This window comes from Pinus tabuliformis, chromosome J (genome assembly GCF_031772625.1).
Source record: "Pinus tabuliformis cultivar Carrire ecotype Pingquan chromosome J, CPIR1, whole genome shotgun sequence".
NCBI classification, from domain to species: domain Eukaryota; kingdom Viridiplantae; phylum Streptophyta; class Pinopsida; order Pinales; family Pinaceae; genus Pinus; species Pinus tabuliformis.
The window spans coordinates 609,764,368-609,790,502 of record NC_142295.1 but is presented as its reverse complement, the minus strand read 5'-3'; the positions used below and the strand labels follow the sequence as shown (position 1 = coordinate 609,790,502).

Here is a 26,135-nt window from a genome sequence, read left to right as displayed (position 1 = left end):
AACGTTCTCCTCATCCCTTTCACCTTTTACCTAGTTGCTGTTGAATTTGTAAATATGGTCAGTCTTCAAAATGTATATTTGGCCACTTCATGTACTTGTATTGATTATTGCAAAGCATATTTTAAATGCTAGAGTCGAAATAAAACTTATTTTGGGTCAAAGTCCCATTGCGACTTTTAAAAGAAGAAAGTTTGAAATTTAAATTTTAAATTTTGGCTCCAAAAGTTGTCAAGTCAGCTTCCCTCCAAGTCAAGTCAGTCCAGGGCAAAGGACACACCCATTCAACCCAACAAATCACTATATAAAGGCAACTCAACCTCATTCCTCCAACACCAATTCACACTTCCTCAAGAAGACATTTTCTGGGCATCTCAGCGAAGATCAAGAAGGACAAGGAGGATGAAAATGAAGACGAATTGCATCTCTTTCTCTCTCTCTCAAGCTTGCACGTGTGGATAGATTCTATTTCTTCTGGTTCACAATTTTTCTAGGTAGTTCTGTTGTAGTGGGTTGAAATTCTAGGCAGTTGTAGGGGCTGAAATTTTGGGGTAACTGGTAGTTGCAAGAGTGCTGAAATTATGGGTCAGATAAGGCAGAGCGAAATTCTGGATCAGATTGGGAGGCTTGACTTGGAGGGGTTGACTAAGTTTGACCATAAGTCTGGGTGTGTCTCTTATTGAACAAATAATTTCTGTATTGAAAAGGTTGCTGCGTTTTTCCCCTTGTTGGGTTTTCCTAGGGTAAATCTTGTTTTCTCTTTGTGCATTGTGATCTCTACTGTTCTTTAGTTCTTGTATGGTTGAATTTTTGAAGTATAATTGCCGAATGATATATTGGAATAATTTAAAAGAAGATCAACATAAAAAGTAATTATCAGTATTTTAGAAATATTGTGCTAGTTTATATTTCCCTTGGAAAATCAGCATGGTATGAGAACTTTGGTGAAGGAAGGACATTGAGATCACCTTTGAAGATGTTAAAATTTGGCAGGTCAGGGATTAATTTCTCCTAAAAGAAATCATATCTTTCAGTTTTGTTTGAACCTCCTATAATAAAATTTCATTTTTGACAGTGATTCCCATCATTATGTTGAATGCCGGGTGGACCCATAGAGAGAAATAGAATGTGTCACTTTACGGTGGTTTCTTATGCTGCTTACCAGTTTCAGTGGAGGGTACTACATATTATGTTGTCTGCAAGGTAGGCTGCTGGTGGGTGAAAAGACTAAATTCTAAAGAAAAGGAATTCTAATATGACTTTCCAAAAATAGTAAGTCACATCTCAATTTGGAAGTGACTTTTCAAAAATAGAAAGTCATGTCTAAATGATCAAGGATGATCTCGACATATGGAATCCACTTTAAAATCAAATTAATCATGATTATACAAGTCAAGAACTAATATTTTTATCTTTACTAAAGTCATTCATCTCTAATGGATTAATAAAAACGAATTCTCTCATGGAATAAGTAAATTAATTTGAATCTCTTACTTGACAAAGCGAATAGCTCTCTTGGAATAAACTAGGAAATCCACACTTAAGAGAATGTAACTCTCCATCACTAATTCAATGTATGACAAAAATGTAACTCCTCATTAAATACACTTGTAACTCCCTCATTCGATTCGATTTGTAACTCTTACCAAATATTCTCTCATGTCTTAGTGTAACTCTCTCTCTCCCTAATTCAAATTGTAACTCCTCAAGACAAGTGAAGCACTCTCTCTATTCTTAGGATGAGTTACACTTGTCCTCAAGTAACTCCTCCCTCATGGAATTCGATTCTTCTATTATTATCCCAAGGAATGAATTCATTTTGTAATTCCTCTTTTTTCTCATCTATTTAGCAACAAGTGAGAGTTGATAGTAGCATGTTCATTGTGAAGAAGGAGAGCTAGTGTTGAGTGTGTGCAAGTGAAGAGTAAGAGTAAGGGAAGAGTTGGAGCAAGTGTGAAAGACAAGATCTGATCAAGAGAAAGAGGAGATCTTCAAGCAAAGAGCGAGAGTGTTTCAACTGCAAGTTGATAAGAAATTGGTGACTTTATTCATTCTCATTCTCTCTCTCTTTCTTTGTACTCTGCTGAACAATTGAAGAAATCTAATAGAAGAAGAATCATTTGGGTTTTCCCCTTGTGGGTTTTGCCCTGATCATTGGACCTAACTCTCAGTGTCTCATATTTGTGCTTGGTTGTCTTCATATGATCCTTAAGTTTATGTTCTATCTACAATTGTTGATCTAAAATTTGTGAAGAATAAATTTGCATTCTAAATAATTGAAACAACATAGAATATTCAATTTTCTGCAAAGTACATTCAGTTCCATTCAGCTTTTAGCAAAGTACATTCAATTTTCATAGAATTTTCAAGTTTCTGTAAATAATTTTTAAATTTCTGAATAGAACTTTCTTATTTAACATGGTATCAGAGCTTTGGTGAAGACAAGTCTAAGAAGACGAAAGATTACTTGAAGAGTCCCCACTTGCTACCAAAGTTTTTTTGATCAAGATGACTTCGTCCTCACTAATTGGCATGTTTGCAATTAGTAACTTGAACCATAGTATTGCCTTGAATAATTAGTTGAAGGACATCAAGATGAATAGAGGAGAGACAATTCAAGTGTACTTCTTGAGAATGTCCAAAATCAGGAATCAACTGTCAACAATTGGTGAAGTTGTACCTGACAAAGAAATGGTGTTGATTGTGCTTGGAGGCCTTCTCTTGTTTGGAAGACTTTTATCACCACATTAAGTAATATCAACACTATTCCCACATTTGATTAACTCCGGGGAAAGTGTATCCAAGAGGATGCCAGAATGATTTCCAGGGGGAGAATTTCACATCATGAAGAAGGAGAATCTACTGCATTCAGCCTGTGACAAGAGAAAGAAAGGTAATAAAAAGAAATCTGCTTTCAAATCAACTATAGGGAATCTAGACATGTCAAAAGTTATATGCTTTAATTGTGAAAAGCATGGTTACTTTGCTCGTGACTGTAAAGAAAGAAGAAGGTCACCTAGTTTCAAAAGCAAATCTAATTATAGAAAAGATATTTCAGAAAATCAAAGAAAATGCCATCCTAAGAAAACAAGAAATCCAAGGTATAGAAATAATCCAGTGGAAACTCAATCATAATATTTATTGTTTTTGCTTTTTCCAGTTTTTCTTGTGCAGATTCATTTGATAGCTGGTTAGTTGATAGTGATGCTTCCAAACACTTTACTGGTTACAAAGAAACACTCTCTAATCTAGTTGAGAGGGAGACTAATTTAAATGCTATCCTTAGAGATAATTCTACTCACCAAATTAAAGGTTATGGTTCAGTTTCATTTCAGTTAGATGATGACAAATCTATTTTTCTGCAAGAATTTTGTATGTAACATGCTTGAAAAAGAATCTTGTTTCCATATTTGCTCTAGAAGATAAAGAAAGTTGTTTTTATTAATGGAAAAGTTTTAACTTGGATTTTGAACTCAAGTATGAGAGAAACCTTCACTCTTGGATTAAAATGTGAAGAGATTACAAAGTCAATGGTAAATCCATTCATGCACTGGTCCATGATACCGATCTTCAGTTTGAGCTACGACACAGAAGATTCGCTCACCAACACTACAAAGCCGTACCTCATGTAAGGAAGATGGTTTCTGGAATGTCTGAGATCATAATGGATCATGAAGGAGTTTGCCCAGGATGTGCAAGTGGAAAGCATATAAAGGGACCATTCCCTTCAAGCAGAACGAAAACTAGTCAGGTACTTCAGTTCATACATTTTGATTTATGTGGACTTATTCTTGTTACTTCTCTTGGTGGCTACTTGTATTTCATGTTTTTTGTTGATAATTTTTTTCGCAAGACATGCATATTTTTTTTGAAAAAGAAAGGGGAAACATTTGACATGTTTAGAGATTTCATGGCTCAGATTGAAAATCAAACTAGAAAGTTGATCAAAGCTTTTAGATCTAATAATGGGGGTGAGTTCACCACCAATGATTTTAATGATCTTTGCAAAGACGTTGGAATAAAGAAAGAAACCACTGTGCCGTACAATTCACAACAAAATGGTGTGGTCGAGAGGAAGAATAAAACCATTATGGAAGCAATTGCAAAACAAAAATCCTCATCAGGACTTAGACAATAAGGCTCCTAAAGAAGTCTTCACTGTTAAAAAGCCTGAGGTGAGTCATTTGAGAACCTTTGGCTATCCTGTGTACTTTCATGTGCCAGAAGAGAAAATGAACAAACTGGAAGCTTCAAGTAAGAAAGGTACGTTTGTTGGTTATTGTGATAATTCAAAAGCTTATAGAATTTATGTACCTGGTCAAAGAACTATAGAGTTTAGAAGAGACGTAACATTTGATAAAGATGCAACTCTTAGAAAAGCAAGAGACTCTCCTCCTTCCGCTGTCTACCATTGTTGAAAGACAAGTTGTTAATGAAAAAGAGTTTGCATCTGAGTTTGAACCAGAACCTGAGAATAAGCTTGCTGATAATCCAATGGGTTCCATGGATCCTCTAGATCCTCCACCACATGATCCTCCTACCAGAAAGAGACCACTATGGCTGCGAGATACCTTGCAAGATGCTGAACAACATGCTGCCCCAAGAGGAATGTTCAAAGAAAGTAAGAAGCCAAGTCAGTTTCAAGGGTATGTTGCTACCATGAACAACATCATTAAGGCAGAACCATGCACCTTTGAAGAAGCTGCAAAAGAACAAGTCTGGAAAGATGCCATGACTGAAGAATACGAGTCCATCATTTAAAATGATGTTTGGGAAGTGGTTCCTAGACCTCAAGGTAAATATGTTGTCACTTCCAAATGATTGTTTAAGATTAAACATGGTGCAGATGGTAGTATTGAAAAATATAAGGCTATATTTGTAGCTAGAGGTTTCTCTAAAAAAGAGAGAATAGATTACGATGAGATTTTTGCACATGTAGCTTGATATACTACTATTCAATCTGTTGTTGCCTTAGTTGCTAGCCAATGATGGACTCTTCACCAAATGGATGTGAAAATTGCTTTCTTGCATGGCTTCCTCAAGGAAGAGGTATTTGTGGAACAACCACAAGGCTTTGAAGAGCATGACAGGGAAACTCATGTATGTAGACTGAAGAAAGCTTTATATGGGCTGAAGCAAGCTCCAAGAGCTTGGTATGCTAGCATTGATAGCTACCTCATAAAGCTTGGTTTCACAAAACACAGTGCAGACCCAAACCTCTACTTCAAGACAATCCAAGGTATACCTTTGATTTTGGTATTGTATGTTGATGATTTATTCTTGACAGAAGGAGAACCTCTTATCCTCTAGTGTAAGAGGGATTTAGCTTCTGAATTTGAAATGAAAGACCTTGGTTTGATTCATTACTTTCTGGGTCTAGAGGTCTGGCAAAGACTTCGTGAAATTTATCTTTCTCAAGGAAAATATGTTGTTAAGCTTTTTGAAAGATTTGCTATGGTAGAATGTAAGTCCATGCATACTCCTACATAAATGAATTTTAAGAAATTATGTGGCAAAGCTGCAGGACATAGTTTGGCAAATCCCACAGAGTATAGACAAGTCATTGGTGCTTTGATGTTTTTGGTAAACACTAGGCTTGACATATGCTTTGCTGTAAACACTTTAAGTCAATATATGATTGATCCCTTTCATGCCCACTGGATTACTGCAAAACATGTACTCAGATATTTGCATGTAACTATCAATCTGGGATTGAAATATACTGCTAAAAATGTAAGACTTCATGGATAAACTGATGCTGATTGGGTTGGTAACTCCACTGATAGAAAGAGCACTTCTTAGTGTTGCTTTAGCTTGGGTTTTGCCATGATCTCTTGGATGAGTAGAAAGCAGAACTCTGTTACATTGAGTACAGTTGAAGCTGAGTACATTGCTGCTAGCATGGCTAGCTTTGAGGCAGTTTGGCCGATGAAGTTTTTTGGGGAACTATTTGAACAAGTTCCAGACACAACAATTATATATTGTGACAATAAGAGTGGGATTCGTCTTGTAGAAAATCTTATGTTTCATGACCAGTCCAAGCATATTGAGATCAAGTATCACTATATCTGGGATATGGTGTAGAGAGGAGCAGTGCAGCCCCATCACATCTCCACTGATGATTAGATAGCTGACATTCTTACCAAGCCTTTACCAAAAGAGGAAAGTTCTTGGTTTTTAGAGAGCAACTTGGACTTATGAACATGACCCTTTTGGAAGAAGTCACAACTGATTGAGAACACTGAGTTGCCTTTCCCCCTGTCAGAGCTCACAGGATTAGGGAATCATGTGAGAAAGCTCTTGAGGATGAGGGATCGCTTGTGTAGTGTGTGCCACAAGAGCAAGCCTCGGTATGCATTTGACCCACTGTCTAGGATGTGGGAAGAGGCACCTATTTAGCCAATAGGTGTAGTGAGATTTTTCTGTGTGACTTGTAGAGGATGCAAGTGTTCCACTATTTGACAAAACTTGGTTGTGTTTGATTCTTGTCTGTGTGACTTGTTTGAGTCTTGTTTATGTGATGTCTGTGTTCTATCACTTAATTTTTTGAGATGAAAATTGGTTGTGTAATCCTTGTCTATGTGAAATGTGATGATCCTTTCCTTTCCAAAGTTGTGTCAAGTGGATGATTCTTCTTTAGATTGCGACTTCATTGTTACAAATGTTATAAAGCAGAGTTGAATTGAGATGAATGAAATAGACATTAGGGGAATTTTGAGGTCTAAAATGGGCCTCGTAAGGAAATTATAAAATAATAGTGGAAATAATAAAATAAGATTAGATTACATCATCAAATTTTAGAGGGGAAAAAATAAAAAAACTATTTTTCAACTTGTATTTTCCACTTATCTCCCTATGGGTTTACTCAAATTTCGAACGGCAACACTCGTTGGATCCAGAATTTGATTTCTCATCTAAGGAGTACTCATGTTCCATACTTTTGATAGACCCTGCGACACAAAAAATGAGAAATACATGAAAAATGTGATTGCAATTACATTTTTCCTTGGATGAGGAATTAAATTTTGCATCCAACGAGTTCTCTCACTCGAAATTTGAGTAAAACCTTAGGGAGATAAGTTGAAAATACGAGTTGAAAAAGTAGTTTTATTATTTTTTAATCTTTTTAATTTTGTACTCCAAAAATAGTGAATCATCTCCCATGGTTGACATCATTATTTTGAATCCTATTGGTTCTTATAAAGTTTATTTTGGTTGTACATTTGTCGCAGGAGTCCTATTTTAGACCTCAAAATTCCCCTAATGTCAGAGGAAACAAGGATCTTTGATGCATAAAGAAATTTCTCCCTAGCTAAGAGAGAGTGTTAAAATTTGGCAGTTCAAGGACGAATATCTCCTAGAAGAGGGACTGTTAAAATTTGGCAGTTCTGTTTGAACCTCCTATAAGAAAATTTCATTTCTGACAATTCTAATATGACTTTCCAAAAATAGTAAGTCACATCTCAATTTTGAAGTGACTTTCCAAAATTAGAAATAATGTTTAAATGATCAAGGATGATCTCGACATATGGAATCCACTTTAAAATCAAATCAATATTTTTTTGTAAGCTTGGCAGGACTACATTTTCATCATGTCCAATATATCACTCCGATCAAAGTGGGGAATTGAACCAATGGTTTCACATCAAGGAGTGCCTTAACAGAGCACCCGATCACTGTCTATCCAAGTCCTCGTGGACAAAACCAAATCAATCGTGATTATACAAGTCAAGAATTAATATTTTTATTTTTACTAGTATTATTATTATTATGATACTATTATTTATAAAATAGTCTAAAATCATTCACCTTTAATGGATTAATAAAAACGAATTCTCTCATTGAATAAGTAAATTAAATTGAGAATCTCTTACTTGGAAAATTGAACCCAAGGAAAATTTTAAGGATGGAAAATTTTCTTGAAGTTTAAAACATTGGCGAATCTCACTAATCCCTAATATGAAAATTATAAATTTTTATTGATATATTTGTAAAATTAATCAAATTTATAATTATTTTATATATAGTCTCTATATAATGTTGGCGATTTTTAAGGTAAAATAATTTTATATTCTAAAATTTGGGCGAATCGTCTTTTATAAAATTGGAAATTGGCGAATCTTTTTTTGGGACAAATCATGGAAAATTAGCCCACTGGGCGAACATTAGCCCCTAAAATTTTCCATGATTGAACCTCTCCCTTGGAATAAAATAGTAACTCCACACTTAAGAGAATGTAACTCTCTCTCACTAATTCAATGTATGACAAAAGTGTTACTCCTCATTAAGTGCACTTGTAACTCCCTCATTCAATTCGATTTGTAACTCTCACCAAATATTCTGTCATGATTAAGCGTAATTCTCTCTCTCCCTAATTCAGATTGTAACTCCTCAAGACAAGCGTACCTCTCTCTCTATTCTTGGGATGAGTTACACTTCTCCTCAAGTAACTCCTCCCTCATGGAATTTGATTATCTTATTATTGGCTCAATGCATGAATTCATTTTGTAAGTCCTCTTATTTTTCATCTATTCAAGCAAAGAGCGAGAGTTGAGAGTAGCATGTTCATTGTGAAGAAGGAGAGCTAGTGTTGAGTATGTGCAAGAGAAGTGTGAGAGCAAGTGAAAAGTAGGAGCAATGGAAGTGCTGGAGCAAGTGCAAAGGACAAGATCTGATCAAGAGAATGAGGAGATCTTCAAGCAAAGAGCAAGAACACTTTAGCTGCAAGTTGATCAAACATTGGTGACTTTATTCATTCTCATTCTCTCTCTCTCTGTACTCTGCTGAACAATTGAAAAAATCTAATAGAAGAAGAATCATTTGGGTTTTCCCCTTGTGGGTTTTTCTTTAGTCATTGGACCTAACTCTCAATGTCTCATATTTGTGCTTGACTGTCTTCATATGATCCTTAAGTTTATATTCTATCTACAATTGCTAATCTGAAAAGTCGTGAAGAAGAAATTTGCATTCTAAGTAATTGTAACAACATAGAACATTAAATTTCCGCAAAGTACATTTATTTTTCTGCAAATTACATTCAACTTTCTGCAAAGTACATTTAGTTCCATTCAGTTTTCTGCAAAGTACATTCAATTTTATGCAAGTACATTCAGTTTTCTGTATAGAACTTTCAAGTTTCTGCAAAGTATTTTTACATTTTTGCATAGAACTTTCAGATTTTAACAGAAGAAACCCTACTTTGATATTCTATTATTGAAGTCCTTCTTGTTGCTTCACATCCATGGCTTCCTGTATGAAATCTGAGAACAAGTTGGAAGTAGCCTCAAACTTCAAAGCTTGGAAACTTAGAATTGATCTTATTCTTGCAAAGAACAAAGTTTTGGATATCATGACAGGGAAAGTTGTAGAACCAACAAATATTGCAAGAAAGGAGAAGTTTAAGGAGGATGACATTACTGCTATGAGTCTTATTGTGGACTCCATCAGAGATCATCTTATTCCCTACATTGCAAAGCTTGATACTTCCAAGAAGATGTACAATGCCCTAACCAATCTATTCACTATCAAGAATGTTGGTCAAGCCATGAGTTTGAAAAATGAACTTCGTGATGTGACGATGACGAATGATGACACTGTAGCTTCATATTTTGTAAGGATTTCTCAAATAAAGGACCAAATTCAAGCAATTGGAGAAACTATCTTTGAGAACGAACTTGTGACTACAACACTTAATGGTTTATCTAGAAATAAAGGATCAAATTCAAGCAATTGGAGAAACTATCTCTGAGAACGAACTTGTGACTACAACACTTAATGGTCTACCTAGATCATGTGATGCATTTGCAACACATATAAGCAATTGGAAGGAAGCTCCTTCATTTGAACAATTGACCTCTTGTGCCCAAGAAGAATCAAGGCTTATGTCAAGAGATAAGAAGGAAGAAGCTTCTCAAGCACTTACAACTCACTTCAAGAACAAAGGAAAGAAGAATTTTGGCTCTCAACACAAGAAGTTAGGAAAAAGATCTCCTCCTCCCCAAAGGAAGAAGGACATGTCAAAGATTCAATGTTATGGTTGTCAGAAATTTGGACACTTTAAGAGAGATTGTCCTGAAATGACTAACAACAAGAAGAGAGGGAAAACAACATGCTTTCACAACTAATGTTGAAGATGAACACCCAAAGAAGCCCAAAGGTGACAAACTTCTTTTACTTTTTTTGCTGTAATAGGTTCTATTGCAGATGATGATGACATGTGGCTGGTAGATAGTGGTGCATCAAGACATATGACCGAAGATTGTGGCAATCTCTCTAGCATGATGGAAAAGAGGTTGTCCCAAAGGGTAGAGCTTGGAGACAACCATAACTATGTAGTCAAAGGAGTTGGAAAGGCATCCATAGAGCTGGAATCTAGTAATAATGTGCATCTCAGCAATGTTCTATATGTACTAGGTTTGAAAAAGAATATCTAGTCTCTATTTCATGTTTAGAAGATAAAGGAGATAGAGTAGCTTTTGTGGATGGAAAAGTACTTGTATGGTCCAAGGGCTCTAGTATAGATAATGCTAGGGTTATTGGGATTCATGAAGGAAGATTGTATAGACTTGTGAGTCAACCAACTCAAGCCCTAGTACATGATGAAATCAATCCAAGTGAGCTATGGCATAAAAGATATGGTCACCTTCATTATAGAGCATTACTTGAATTGAATCAAATAGTTTCAGGTGTCCCTGAATTGCAAATAGATCATGAAGGTGTTTGTAAAGGTTGTGCACTTGGAAAGAATATCAAGAAACCATTTCCAAGTAGTGACAATATATCTAAAGAAGTCTTATATTTGATACATTTTGATGTGTGTGGTTCGATGCCTGTGAGATCACTTGGAGGTTCATTGTACTATGTGACATTTATTGATGACTTCTCTCGTAAGACATGGATCTATCTTATGAAGACCAAGGATGAAGTCTTCACAAGGTTTCAGGAATTCAAAGCTGAAGTGGAGAACTTGATAGGTAAGAAGATCAAGATTTTGAGATTTGACAATGGAGGAGAGTACACCTCAAAAGAACTTGTAGCTTTCTGTAAGAAAGATGGGATTAAGAGGGAGTTGATTGTTCCCTATAATCCACAACAAAATGGTGTAGCAGAACGAAAGAACAGGTCCATTGAAGAATCTGTTAAGGCCATGATGCATGATCAAGATTTGCCGATGTTCTTATGGGGAGAAGCATCATTGATAACTGTACATATTCAAAATTGAAGTCCTCATTGAATTTTGGAAGACATGACTCCTGTAGAAGCGTTCTCTAGACGAAAGCTAGGGGTTGGAACAAGCTTGAACATTCAGGAAAGAAAGACATATTTGTTGATTACTGTGAATCATCAAAGGTCTATAGAGTCTACATTCTAGAGCAGCGACGGATTGAGGTCAATCGGGATGTCACTTTCGATAAGAAAGTTGCATATTGGAAGTCAAGGAAGTCTCCATGGATAACTATGATGAAGTAAAATAGGAGGCTTCGACGGAAGAGCACTCAAGTTCTACAGAAAGACCTGAAGAGCCTTGTAAACCGGTGGAACTAGTTGTTGTGACTAAAATCAAAAAGAGACCAACATGGCTTAGATCTACATTGGAAGAAGCATAAGAACATGTAGCTCCTAATGGCACATCCAAAAAGTTAAGAAACCTTAAAAGGTTTTCTAGCTATGCAACTCTCATGACTAACTTGATTGATGCAGAGCCTTCTACTTATGAAGAAACAACTAGTCAACAAGTGTGGAAGGAGGCCATGAATGAAGAATATCAATCTATTATGAAGAATGATGTTTGGGAGATTGTGCCAAGGCCAGAAGGGAAGCTAGTAGTGACTTCCAAGTGTATATACAAGATCAAGCATACTATAGATGGAAGTATTGATAAATACAAGGTGATATTTGTGGCTAGAGGGTTCTTACAAAAAGAGGGAGAAGATTATGATGAGACCTTTGCTCCCTTTGCCAGGTACACCTCCATTAGATCCATTATTTCTCTTGCTGCTTCATGGGGATGAACTTTACATCAGATGGATGTGAAGACTACTTTCCTCATTGGTGCAATTGAGGAAGAGGTGTACATAGAGCAACTTCAAGGCTTTGAAGCAATGTTGCAGTAATCGTTATTGGGATATTATCGGCGAGGGGCAAAAATTGTAAAAATCAGAAAAAAATCGGTAAAAATCGGGAAAAAATCTTAACATACAAAAATATTCTTTTTTTTTTTTCAATTTTTTTAATATCTAAAGCATCTACAACATAAAATAAATACATTGACACATAAATATGATAAAAGAACTAATATATAAGATGTGTAATATCATTTCTAGTGCTACATCACACATAACAGTGAATCATGTCCTGAATAGTAAGTCCTGACTCCTGAGTCCCAACTCAGCCTCAAAATATCAACAAAAAATATAATAATGTATCTCATATCATGAGTCATAATGTCATATACAATGAAATGAACCAAACAACTAAAGTCTAATACTACTGATTTCCTCTGCCCCTCTAGATGTAGATGCCGGTGGAGTTGGTAGTGGACTCTATTGTGCTCTAGACGCTGAAGAACTAGGAGCTACAGGAGGTAGACCACATCCTCTACTGGTGAAAGAGGTAGCCTGGGTAGGTTGTGTCACCTCCTCCTCATGTTGCTCCTCCTCCTCATCAAAAACATTGTCTGAAATTTATTTATTATTTATTATTTTTTGTTTTCTTTTTCTGTATTTGTCCCAAAGATTTTTTCCCAAAAAATCGCGATTTTTTCAAGTTATTGCGATTTTTTGTGAAAAAATATTTTCACGTAAAAATCGGCCGATGATATCGCCAAACTCAAAAAATCGCGATTTTCGCAACACTGCTTTGAAGTGCATGGAAAGGAATCTCATGTTTGCAGGTTAAAGAAGGCCCTATATGGATTCAAGCAAAAGCTCCAAGAGCTTGGTATGTTCGTATTGGCAATTATCTGATAAGATTGGGATTTACCAAGAGCGATGCCGATCCAAACCTTTATTTTAAGGTTGTGAAGGATGCACCTATGATTCTATTACTTTATGTTGATAATTTATTTTTGACAGGCGCTAAGCCTATTATTATTCAATGTAAGAAGCAATTGACTTCTGAATTTGATATGAAGGATCTTGGGTTGATGCATTATTACTTGGGACTAGAAGTATGGAAAAAACCTGGCAAAGTCTTCCTTGGTCAAGGAAAGTATGTAATTGAGATCCTTTAGAAGTTTGGCATGATGGACTGTAAATCCATGGCTACTCCCATGGTGACTAACTTAAAGTTAGGAGGCTCCGAAATCAGTTTGGTAGATCCATCTATGTATTGACGATTGATTGGTTCGTGATGTATTTGGTTAACACGCGGCTAGACATTTGCTTTGTTGTTAACATGTTGAGCCAGTTTCAGGTGGAACCCAAACATGAGCATTGGATTGCAGCAAAGCACATTCTGAGATATCTACGTGGTATTGTGAACTATGGTTTGAGATATGTTGCAAACAAAGATGTACAACTTTATGGATATACAGATGCTGACTGGTTAAGAAGTGCTGATAATAGAAAGAGCACTTCAGGCGTATGCTTCAGTTTGGGCTCTTCGATGATATCTCGGATGACCAAGAAGCAAAGATCTCTCACACTTAGCACTGCAGAAACAGAATATATTGCAACAAATAACACATGTATAGAAGTAGCGTGGCTTTGAAAGTTGTTTGCAGGATTGTTCGACCAAGAGTTGGAATTGACGGTGATATACAATGATAATCATAGTTGTGTGAAGCTTTCAAAGAATCTCATGTTCCATGATAGGTCAAAGCATATTGAGGTCAAGTACTACTACATTCGTGACACGGTACAAAGGAGAGCGATAAGGCTCAAGCGCATCTCTACCGATGAGCAGATATTTGATGTTCTAACAAAGTCGTTGCCTAGAAAGAAGTTCGTGTACTTTAGAGACAAGTTGGGGCTTGTGGAGATTACCCCTCTTGTTGAGAGGGAGTTCTGATTCGATGCTAGCATGGATGGACATTCTCCCGAAGGGGAGAATGATCCAAGAGGCCTAGAGTGCTCACCAGGTAGGGTTGAGTGAGTGCCTCTCAAAGGAGACTTGATTACTCACCATGAAGGGTTGAGTAAGGTCTAGACCCAATCACACACCAGGAAAGGGTGTAGTGAGGTTTGTTAGTATTTGGACCTGATCACACACCAAGAAGGGTGTAGTGAGGTCTTGGACCCAATCACACACCAGGGAAGGGTGTAGTGAGGTCCTTCAACATCTGGACCTAATCACACACCAGGTAGGGTGTAGTGAGGTCCTTCAACATCTAGACCCGATCACCAACCAAGGAGGGTTGAGTGAGGTCTTGGCCTAGAGTGCTTGTCGGGAAGGATGAGCGAGTGCTTGCTAGTTGACGTCTTAATATGTTGGCCTAGCAAGAGGCCTTGGGATTTGAGGATCGATCACTTTAGAGGAGTGAGTCTTGATATGTTGATGACAATGCCATGGGTTTGGTACTGCCTTAGATATGGCCACTAGCGGATGTTGATAGTAGATAATGACGCTAATGATAATTTGATATAACCTTTTATTTAGAGAAATTTGTCAACTTGAGAACATCCATGATGGTTATTATGAATACCTCCCAAATTAAGGGGGAGTGTTGAATTTGTAACTATGGCCGGTCTTCATAATGTATATTTGCCACTTGATGTACTTGTATTGATTATTGCAAAGCGTATTTTAAATGCTAGAGTCAAAAGAAAATTTATTTTGAGTCAAAATTCCATTGCGACTTTTAAAAGAAGAAAATTTGAATTTTTTGGTTCCAAAAGTTGCAAGTCAGCCTCCCTCCAAGACAAGTTATACCAAGGCAAAGGACACACCCATTCGACCTAGTAGATCACTATATAAAGGCAGCTCGACCTCATTCCTCCAACACCCAATTCACACTTCCTTAAGAGGACATTTTCTGGGCACATCAACGAAGTTAAGTAGGACAAGGAGGACGAAAAAGAAGATTAATTGCATTTCTTTCTCTCTCTCAAGCTCACATGTGTGGATAAATTCTCTTCTAGTTTGCAACTTTTTTGGGAAGTTCTATTGTAGGCGGCGAAATTTTTGGGCAGTTGCATGGGCCGAAATATTGGGGTAACTTGCAGCTACAGGAGGGCTGAAATTTTGGGTTAGATCAGGCAAAGTGAAATTCTGGATTAGATTGGGCAGTTTGACTTGGAGGGGTTGACAAGGTTTGACCATAGGTCTAGGTGTGTGTTTTGTTGAACAAAATAATTTCTCTATTGAAAAGGTTGTTGGGTTTTTCCCCTTTGTGGGTTTTCCCAAGGTAAATCTTGTCTTCTCTTTGTGCATTGTGATCTCTACTGTTCTTGTATGGTTGAATTTTTGAAGTATAATTAATCACCATCAAAATTAATTATCAATATTTCAAAAATATTGTGCTCTTTTATATTGCTCTTGGAAAATCAACAATTGCCATGTAGAGCCTCCTCATGAGTCTTCTCATGGGTGAAGTGACCCCACAACCCATAGTTACAGGAACAGTCCCCCCCCCCCCACCAAGGATCAAGAGGCTGAACCGCGTCCCATACGGATCCGAAAATTAGATCCATGGTTCTGCCAATCTTTGGAGATTCTTGGAAAATTGGATTCGTGGGGGCCCGATTCATGGTTTCGGCTTTCTGATCTATGGATTCAAAAAGGATCGACTTTGGATCCGTGGAGGTTTGAGCGTGTATCCTCCGCAGATCAACGACGATGTACCCTTGTATTTAAGTTGGTTATTCATAAACCCTTTCTTAGATTGTATTTGAGCTCTATCAACTGTTTTTTGGGTCTCTTAGGGGTATTTGATTGGAAGATCATAAACCTACTCTTGGTGTTTATTTAAGCTTCCTTAGTTGCATTCAGGCTCTGTAAGGCTCTCTCTAAATTGATGATGAAATAGCCTATCTGACCCCATAGGCTATAGTCTTGATAAAGGGGTAAAACCCAATTTTTCCAATGCTAGGGAAACGTTGGGCAAAAGTTGGGTTGAATGGGGAAAACACCCAAAATTGGGGGTGCACTCACAACCCCCTACATTTGAGAGCTTATGAATAAATCTATAAATAGAAGAGAGTGGAAATCAAATTAGCAACATCAAATTGGAATCAAAAACATTTGTTTTGTTGAGCTATGGCTTTGAGGGTTTAAGACCCCTTTCCTCTTCTATTAATTTCGTTGGTGAAAGATTCCACCCTAGTTAGTAAAGCTTTTTATCTTTTGTTCTGTTCTGGAAAAGCAGGAAGTTATCTATCTTGAAAAACTCGAACTTGTTGAAGCTATTCAAGACAAATCTAAGGTGGTTTTAGGTGTGTTCTTCCTTGGACAGACGATTTCTTTTATGGAAAAATTGCAACGATCTTTTTGGTTTTCTCTGTGGTTGGGTTACTAGGGCATTGCGACCTCCTTAAGGTAGAGTTTGGCCCCTTCTCGAGGCAATTCAGGTGGGGCACACTTTGTAACTTCCCCTAAGGCAACTCGACCTCATTCTGAAGCAGCTCAGGCACCTTTGAGATAGAGCCCAGTGGGGCCTTTCGTAGGGTTTTTGTGGCAAGAATATTCTACAGATTTGTAATATTCTAAACTATAGACAATAAGCTAAGCAAGAAGCTCAGACTTTGTAGCTGTTAGTAGTATTCAATTATTCTGGTTCATTTTGTAGACAACATTGAATTGGTAGATAATTGGTTGAATACATTCTGGTTATCTTGGATAGATCAGGTATTTGTGGTAGATTGATCCTAACTATTTGCTATTGTTATTTGCAAAATTGACATATTTTATGAAGAGATGCCTATTATTGTGTGAATGTATGAAACCCTATTGATTTTTTGTTGAAAACCCTAGCTAGAAAAAGAAGCCCTAAGAAGAGAAAGTTTCCCAGGACAATACAGTTGTATCAGAGCAGGTTGTGTGCCAGTTTGTGAGTGCATGAGCCTTGTATGCTCCCAAAAGATACAAGCAGCATAATAGTAAGACGGAAGAGGAACACCCATCAGCCAACCATGGGAGATAGAGCAGGGCAAGGAGAATAAAATCTTGGTATCCTACTGAATGCAATACTCTATGGATAGCAACAAATGACCAAGATGTTAATGCAAGAACAACAACAAATGGCAAAGGTTATTGTCCAAGCCATAAACAATCTAGGTAACAATGGATTGCATGCTGGTAACAGGGATGGTGTTGAAGGAAGTAGCAGCCATAATCCTGGCTCTTCCAATGATGTCACTGAAACAAGCAACAAGACAATTAGTGAGAGGAGTCACATACCCTTACTTCCTCAATTTTTAGATAGTCAGACAACAACAACCTAGGGAGCAGCAAAGCAGAATGGACTCTTTGATGAATACTTTTAGGAGTATGTAGCACTAGAAGAGAATACATGGGCAGCCATATCTTTTCAAGAATACAACAATATCAAATACAGAAATAGACCCAGGGGACAACCTAATTCTGATCTAATGTGCAAGGTAAGTAAACTATCCCTCCCTTCTTTTGATGGATCATCTAAATGTTCAGCAAGAGCTTGGGTGCAAAAATTGGACACCTACTCTAGGCTCAATCCTATGTTAGAAACAAATGCTATCCAATTTTCCACACTACATCTCGAAGGAGAAGCACATGATTGGTGGTATCATGGACTGGTTACGTTGCGGCATGCAAACATCAACCTTTATGTAGACTTTACGCAGATGTTGATAGATCGATTTGATAAAAAAAACCCTGACATACACTTCAGAGAGTTGTCACAAATCAAACAGATGGGATCGCCAGAAGAGTTAATTGCAAAATTCGAATGAACCGCAATCATGGTGACAAACATATCTGAAGAAGGATTAGTTATGCTTTTCACAGAGGCTTTATTCAAATCCCTACAAGGTTGGGTTAAGGCATTCAATCCCGCAAGATGCCATTAAGAAGATTCGAGATATGGGAAATGCAACAACCAAATCTAAGGTTTTGTCTAAGCCTTTAATCCCTCAGAAAGATAAGGAGAAGAAACCCTTTTGACGTGACTGGCCCAAAAGGGACAGATTGTATGATGAAACCCGAAGCGAACTAAGGCGAAAGAAAATTTGCTTCACTTGCAAAAGAACTGTGGGAGCCAGGACATCGATGTTTAGGCAAAGGAAAAATCCACTGCATTGAAGTAGTCTCCGACGACGAGAATGAAGAAGAAGAGCCCACCCCAAATGACGAGCCTAGCAGCCCAAAGAAAGAACAACCCCATGAAGAGACTAAGGAGGAGGAAAAGCCTTGCGAAGAGAGGAAACATCGAGTGCAAGTTAAGATTGCTTCTCTATCAGGAACCCCCAGGTGTTACACTTTTAGGATCAGGGGAGTTATCAAGGGACAATGCATCACAACTTTGGTAGCTACGCACAAATTCATTGATGCAACATTAGTAGCAAAGAGAGGACTTCCCACAAAAGAATTCAAAGGTCTTGACGCGATAGTAGTAGATGGGTACACCTTGGATTGCGCGAGTAATTTTAGGTTTGAGTGTGATACTTGGTAATTACACTTTCACTAGTGATTTTTATGTAATCGATCTTGTAGATATCAATGTAGTGTTGGGAGTTCAATGGTTATACTCACTGGGAAAGTTCACTATGGACTACCAAGTAATGGAGATGAAATTTAAAGCACCCAGTGGGAGTAAAGTATTGAGAGGCATGTCTAATGGTAGCCCTCAAGTTGTTTCCGCCAGAAGAATGGATGCCATATTTAGGCATGGAGATGTAGTGTATGTTGTGTGTTGTTTTTTACATGGTCTTTCATACTGGTAATTATCTTTGATCATTTTAATTCTTATTTGCATTCCATCATTCAATAATTACACAGAAAGACATCAACCATATCACTCATTAGTACAATAAGAACACAAAGAGACAAATGCACAAAAACACAATAAATTTACCCTGCGAAAATCCTCATGGGGAAAAACCCAACCAACCTTCTCTTTAGAGAATCAACTGCAACAAGAGATACATTTAAGTCAACCAACCTCCAAAGACCAAGTCAACCCTCCCCCATCCTATCCAAAGAAGCTTTGCAACAAAGTCATTAGATTGACCTCCAAGTATGCCTTTGAATTGTGCCATAGAGATCAACCTCTTTCCACAGAGATCAACTAGAGGATCTTGGCCCCATCTCCACAGAGCTATACTTCAGGTTCTCGGCCCTCTTTCCACAGGGCTATACCATAGGTTCTCGGCTCCGCTTTGCCTCAGACATAAATCATAGATGTGAGCCACAAAGAGACATTTGTGCGAGCCACAAAGAGGAGTATATGTGAGCCATAGAGAGCCATTTGTGCGAGCCACAGAGAGGTGTATATGCGAGCCACAAAGAGCCATTTGTGCGAGCCACAAAGAGGTGTATATGCGAGCCACAAAGAGTTGTATATGCAAGCCACCAAGAGCCATTTGAGAGACCAATCCGCGCTTTGCCTTAGATCATATGCACAAATGAGAGTTATTCTTAGCTATGGATAGGCCCTTTATATAGTTGTCCCTTAGGCCAAAGGGGTGCGTCCCTTGTTGGAGCCGGCCTGACTTTAGGAGGGCCAACTTGGTCTTTTTGGATATAAAATTTCAAATTCAAAATATTTCATTTTTCCTGCTCTTTAATGAGCTTTATAATAACTTTTCTTTTGAATACAAAATAATCATTTTTCTTGCAAGCATAAAGAACATGCTTATAATTTGTTTCCTTTTACAAATATAATTCATTTTTTTTTTCATTAGTATAAATACAAAAAGTATATTATGAAGACCGACCATAGCTACAAAAATCTACATTGTGGAGTGCAGGATCACAAGCCGGAAGACACCCAACAATAGTAGGCCGCAGTACAAAGCAGACATTCAACAACTGCTGAGCAAGCATGTTCAGGTATTTGATGATATTCCTCCAGGATTACCTCCTAAAAGAGGATTTTAACATACTATAGAGTTGGAAGAAGGGGCCAAGTCTGTAATCACCATTCAAAACCATCTTTCTGTTTGTTATCTCAACAAATTCCTGTGCACTCTCGAAGGATAGAAGGTGAAGTGCTCTAGGTGCATATTTGGCATATGCCTGGGTGTAGATTTCCTTTAGAAGCCGTGAGAAAACTGCTCAGAGTGGATCTCAAACCGCAGGCTGCAATCCTTGAGGTGCCTCCTAGGAGTAGTGTCATTTTTTAAATACAATGGTTTAGGGCTTTGAGGCCTCCAATAAGCTGGATGCCTGGGGGGTGCCCTTCCCTGGCTTTTTCCGAAGTTCTGACTAGAGATTCCATTGTGATTATATAACGAGTAAATGAGAGTGGACATCCTTTGCAAAGGCCACGAGAAGCTTTGAAGAAGCTATAGGGCCACCCATTTATAAGGGGAGCTATCCAACGTTTAGAGATGCAAGCTTTTATCTAGCTTATTATGTCAACAGAGAATATGAATTTTACCAGAACTGCATAAAGGAAAAGATTGTCTTGGTCAATTGAAGGCATTGGCCATGTCTAGTTTTCTTACCATATATCACTTGCCAGATGTCCTGTTGCTATAAAATGGCTTCTTGCACCATAATGATATTTTCCGTCATGTCTAATCCTTTCATGATGCTTCCTTGTCCTTGTTCCTCTGCAATAAGTTTCGTGATGTTCTTAATTTTGGAGGCATGGAGTTTGGTCAGAATTTTGGAGGAAACATTGCAGAGTAAGATTAGGTGAAAATGGTCGAATTTGGATAAATTTTTCTCCCTTGGAATGAGTACTAGGAAAGTGAATTTAATACCACCCCCACTTCTTTCTTGGTTCTAGAATTATTGAGGAACCTGAGAAATTCCTTTTGAATAACGTACTGGAATTTCCTGTAAAAGTGGGCCAAGAACCCATCAGGTCTCAGGGCTTTATGTCTCCATTGCTTTTAATGCTTCCCAAGCCTACTAGGGAGTGACTGAGGACAAAATTGCTGAGTTTTCGGCTTCAAAGATTACCTTGGGAATGCTTGAGAGAAGATCTGTCTATGCTATTGTGTCTTTCTAGTTCAAGCTTAGTTCCAACCAGTGTTGTGAAAATCGCGATAAAATCGAGATAAATTCAAATTATCGCGATTTTTTTGATACAACGATTTTATCGCGATTTTTGTACGAAATTATCGCGGGTAATTTTTTTGGCTGATTTTTATGAAATTATCGCGATAAAAACCAAAAAAATCACGGGGCTTCGCGGCAGCGAGGTTTTATATAGTTTTTTTTTGGTTTTTTGGTTTTTTGAGTGGGGCAGCTTAATGATCAAGTCTAGGCCCTAGTATTGATATGCTATTCATGGTAATGTTAAATTCTTAAAGTGAAAGTGACATTCTCCTTTTACTTAAATTTTTAACGTTATCATGAAATGACTCAGGATGTTTGAGAGTGGTTTCGGCCTCATTGGATTTCATATGGAGAAAGTAGAATTTTAGATTTCATTCAAAATCCAGCAGACTTATCAGTTTTTTAGGATTTCAGGATTGGGAGATTGTAATGTTTTCAGGTGACACCACCTGCCCGGGCTACCCTTGCCACCAGTGGAGGACGTGGTCTACCTCCTATAGCTCCTACTTCTAGTTCTTCAGCTTCTAGAGCATAACAGACTCCACTACCAACTCCACCAGCACCAGCATCTACATCTAGAGGGAAAGGGAAAGCTGTGGCATTTTCTCGCAAGAGGGGCAGAGGAAATCAATAGGATTAGACTTTAGTTATTTTCTTCATTTTATTGTATATGACATTATGACATGATGAGATACATATATTTTTTGTTGATATTTTGAGGCTGAGTTGGGACTCGGGAGTCAGGACTTACTATTCAGGACATGATTCAATGTTATGTGTGATTTTATCACTAGAAATGATATTAAACATTGTATATAGTAGTTCTTTTATCATATTTATGTGTCAATGTATTTATTTTATGTTGTAGATGGTTTAGATATTAAAAAAAAAGAAAAAAAAATGAAAAAAAATGAATATTTTTGTACCAAACGATTTTTTCCTCGCACCGATATTATCCCGATAACGATTAATGCAAGATTGGTTCCAACTTGTAAAGGGATCATTTCCATTGCATTTTTTGTTCTTCTTGCATTGTCTTGTCTGTGAAAGAATTCATTGTTTTTATCTCCTTTCAACCAGAGACCTCTCAATATTAGTTTCCAGTACTCTTCCTCATCCCATGGGGCTTTTAGCTACTGTTGGTTGAGGTCTTTTTACCTGAAGGGTGAGTTGGATTGAGTAGTCTTCTATGTCTATTCTCTCCTCTCTAGCTTGAGGTTTTTCAGTTTTTGTTTCCAGACGAAAGAGGGGGACCTTGTGACCTCCTCCCACTGCAAGTGGCTTGGACCAGAATGATATGGGGTTGTACGAAAAGGGCATTGGCCCAGTTTCGTTGGTGTGAGAGAGAGAGATATTGGCTTATGATCCAAAAGAGTGCATGGAATGATGCTTGGGAAAATTTTTCTGGTGACAACAATAAACATTTTAGAATAAATCTGTCTAAATGTTCAGCAATAAACCCTAGGCCTAGGTTTCTGTTAATTTAGCTAAATATACCATTTTTGGGCTTGATATCAATCAGGGCTCCCTCTGCCATTTTGTCATCCACTATTTGCTGGCATGGGTCTTTGATGAAAGCACCTTCCCTTTTTCCCCTGACATCCAGAATAAGGTTGATATCTAAGGCTAGTGTTCTGTCTTCACGAGGTAATACTTTGCCTGATTTTTTGGATGCCTGCCCAACTGCTTGTTCCAGAGTAGGTTGGTGACGGGATTTATTTCTCTTTGCCTCATTGTTTCTTGCTGCCTTGCTTGAGGGTCCTCCCTTGAATTTTGTTGTTCTTGATTCTTCTGGCTCAATTTCTTGCTCTAGGATTAGAGTTCTGTTTCTGGTTAACATATCTGAATGGCAGGGAGATTCCCCAAGCACTACTGAACCCTGAGGGGTGAGGTTTCTCTGGGAGAGACAGGGTCAGGGGGATGACTTGCTTGCTGGTTTTCGAGAGGTTGTGCAGAGAATCTGATGTGAGGGTTTTTCTGAAGATTGTCTGTCTCGGGGAGAAGTTCTATGCTCTTTTGTGGTGAGCATGTTTTCTTGTATTTCCCCCTCTTTTCCTACAATCTCTTGGTAACTTATTTCCTCGACTGCCAGGGATTCAAACTTGTTAATATGTCACGGAAGTGTGCTGCCTGATCTGAGTGCATTCAGGGCTTCTTCTGGCTTGTCCTCTGGAGGTGGGGGACATCGCTGGTAGGGGGTTCTTCTTGCAGTCCTTGCCGAAATGTCCATAACCATGGCATATGTTACATTCATACTGTAACTGTTCATAGTCCAGAGGTTGTGTGTGTTTCCATCCCCTCTATATCAAGGATTGTTTTGGTAAGGCATTTCTCCAGGTTGACTTCAATGCAAATTCTTGCACACACGTAATTGCTTTCTTTTGGCTATGATCAACAAATCTTTCTAGTGCAATTCCTATGTCTATGCTGGTGGGACCATCCCAGAGGATGAGAGGAAGGTGAGGAAGTTTCACACATACAGAGACTGAATTTGGGATTTCTTCCTCTGGTTGCCATTTTTTTAGGTACATGCCTGAAGGCCTATCAAGTATGACCCGTTTTTGAAAATGAGATTGCAATGCTTTTGCATTTTGGAGCAATCGAGTGAAATATCCTCCTCTGCAGACAGGGAGAGATTACCATTGATAACTGATCTCCAGTTTGCAGTTGAGCAAGATTCGACAGCGTTTGGACTCGGGAGAAGGCCCCAAGTTGATGAATTTTCCTATGAGAGCTCTCTCTGCAAGTCTTGGCACAACAATAGTGATTTTTAGCGTGGGAATATGTTCAGCTTGATGGATGTATTTCTATTCCACAGCTTTGTTTGATTTTTCTTTTGAACCATGTTCTTGAGGATTTGACGAAATAATTCTTCACTGTCGACAGTGAGGGAGGTTGAAGTGTTTGTGTTGGGAGGGCTGATCGCCAGAGTCACCCCACAAGGACCCATGGTGGTGGTGCAGAGAACCAAAGCAAGAAACCCTTACAGAGCTCAGCTTTTAATAACTATTTGAGTGATATGCATGCTTAATATAACAAGAATATGTGATACTATATTTATTATTTGTTGCATCACTCCTACATCATTATGGTAGTGTATACATTATTGTTGTGCAGTTGTTGAATTAGCTGCAAACTACAACTTGTGGCAGGTTTTGCACTGGATGTCTTTTTAGGACAATCCTTGCAATTTTTCAATGGTTTCAGTGGAAAGGCAGACTGCCATCATACTGAAGAATATGGAGGAAGAGGGTCCTCAGTTGGAAGAGGGCTATGAAAAACACTTATTGATACCTAAGTTAAAACCTTTAATAATATTTTTATTTCTAAACACTTCATTTTGTTCTTTGTTGTTTGCTCCTGGTACTCCCTTCTGCATTAAAAAACGATCTTACCTTATAGGGATTCACACAGAACCAGACGTAAAAATAAATAGGAATGCATTCACAATATCGTTACTTCAGCTGGCAATCTTATTGGTCGCAGAAATGTTTAACGTGCTCAGATCTTTTCTTCTATGAAATAATCTTCTGTTGTTTGTCAATATCAAAGACATTTTATTTGAAATCAGTTGCATAATTTGTAGTTTAGATTTGCTTTTTGTAAATTTGTTGTTCTGAAGCAGTTATGACATGTATGTCCTTTTAGAAACCCTATTTGCTCGATTTTGTCTCCAGTTTCAGATGTGTGATAAATTTGAAATTATAACAAAATCTGGTTGATTCTTCCTCTTACAGAGTTGGTTATAGTTAATACAATTGATCTATATCCTTTTATTTATGCAAAGATTTTGCTTATTTCTTTGGTCTCGAATCTTAATTCTACTGTGATTAGGATAAGATAGGTCTTTAGCTTTGTAAAAATGTCCTTTTGTAAATCTATATATTTGGTTGGTAGATCTCTCGAGTTAAAGTAACAATGTGTATCATGTTCACTGCTTTTCTGTTGTTCAGGAAAGACAAATAATCATACCCTGGCTTTGTCCAATGTTTGATTGTAGGTGTGGGCATTTCTTATTGTTGGATGTCTATTTAATTCTAATGATTGAATCTGTAACGACTATCATCTCAAGGGATTTTGTAGCTTTAGTGGAGATGAGTTTAACAACCTGAAAATGGAGTTTCCACTCTGATGCTTAGTATAATTTTGTTTACGCATGCCATCTGTTACATCCCTTTTATGTTTATTGTCTATTATTAAATGGCAGTCAGCTCAAGCGGGAGAAATTTGCTGCCCGTTCAGCAATACTTCCCCTGATTCAAGCAGAAGAAGATGAAAGGTGAGCTGATTGTGGCTTTTTTCTCATGCAGTATCTAAATGCCAAGATCAACATGGATAAGGCAGGTCTCTTTTATCTATGCTAGACATTATTATTGATGCCTCATCTTTGCCATCTCAGATTTGTCAAAGCGTGGAAAGAATATCTGGCGGAAGAAGCAGAAATAATGAAAGATGTCCCCGGTTGGAAAGTTGGTGAGAGTGTTTATAATTCAGGAAGGTGGATGCCTCCTGCAACAGGCCAGCTTCGACCTGATGTGTGGTAGTAGCTGTCAGGCCTTAGAGTATTTTCATTTACAAAATAAAATTCTTCGGTGATCAAAGTGGTTGGTTGCTAACTTTCTAAGAATAAAGTGTGAAGAGGGCTATCAACTTCCCCGTCAGACTAGAATGTCTTTGCAAACAGTTTCTGACAGAGTAGTTGCACTTTGCATGAAAGACATGGTATCATTTTTTTCGACCTCTCTATTATGCCTATTCTCAAAATTTTACAACGCATTTTTAAATATGATGTTAGGCTTCGAATAACTAAGTATGCAAAACATATGTTGAAGGGAAACACGAAGGTGCACTTTGCAAGAAACCATCACCTGATTTACTTTGATGTAGGCAGAATGGATGGTACTATTTTTCAGTTGACAATATTATTGCAACTTGTTGCACTGGTAAAGTAAAATTAAAAAACCCTATGTCTGACTAATGTCAAATAAGGTAAA

The 26,135-nt window shown here is 37.7% G+C and overlaps 1 protein-coding gene across 1 annotated transcript in view; it reads left to right on the top strand.

Moving 5' to 3' along the window:
* Positions 1-25,836, top strand: part of LOC149228439 (NADH dehydrogenase [ubiquinone] 1 alpha subcomplex subunit 13-B-like) — an 86,940-nt gene extending 61,104 nt beyond the window's left edge. The window contains exons 2-3 of the mRNA XM_089378208.1: positions 25,349-25,420; positions 25,541-25,836. Of these exons, the coding sequence (XP_089234334.1) occupies positions 25,349-25,420; positions 25,541-25,685 (217 nt within the window). The 3' untranslated portion in view covers positions 25,686-25,836. The remainder of the gene's footprint in view (positions 1-25,348; positions 25,421-25,540) is intronic.
* The last annotated feature ends 299 nt before the right edge of the window (positions 25,837-26,135 follow it).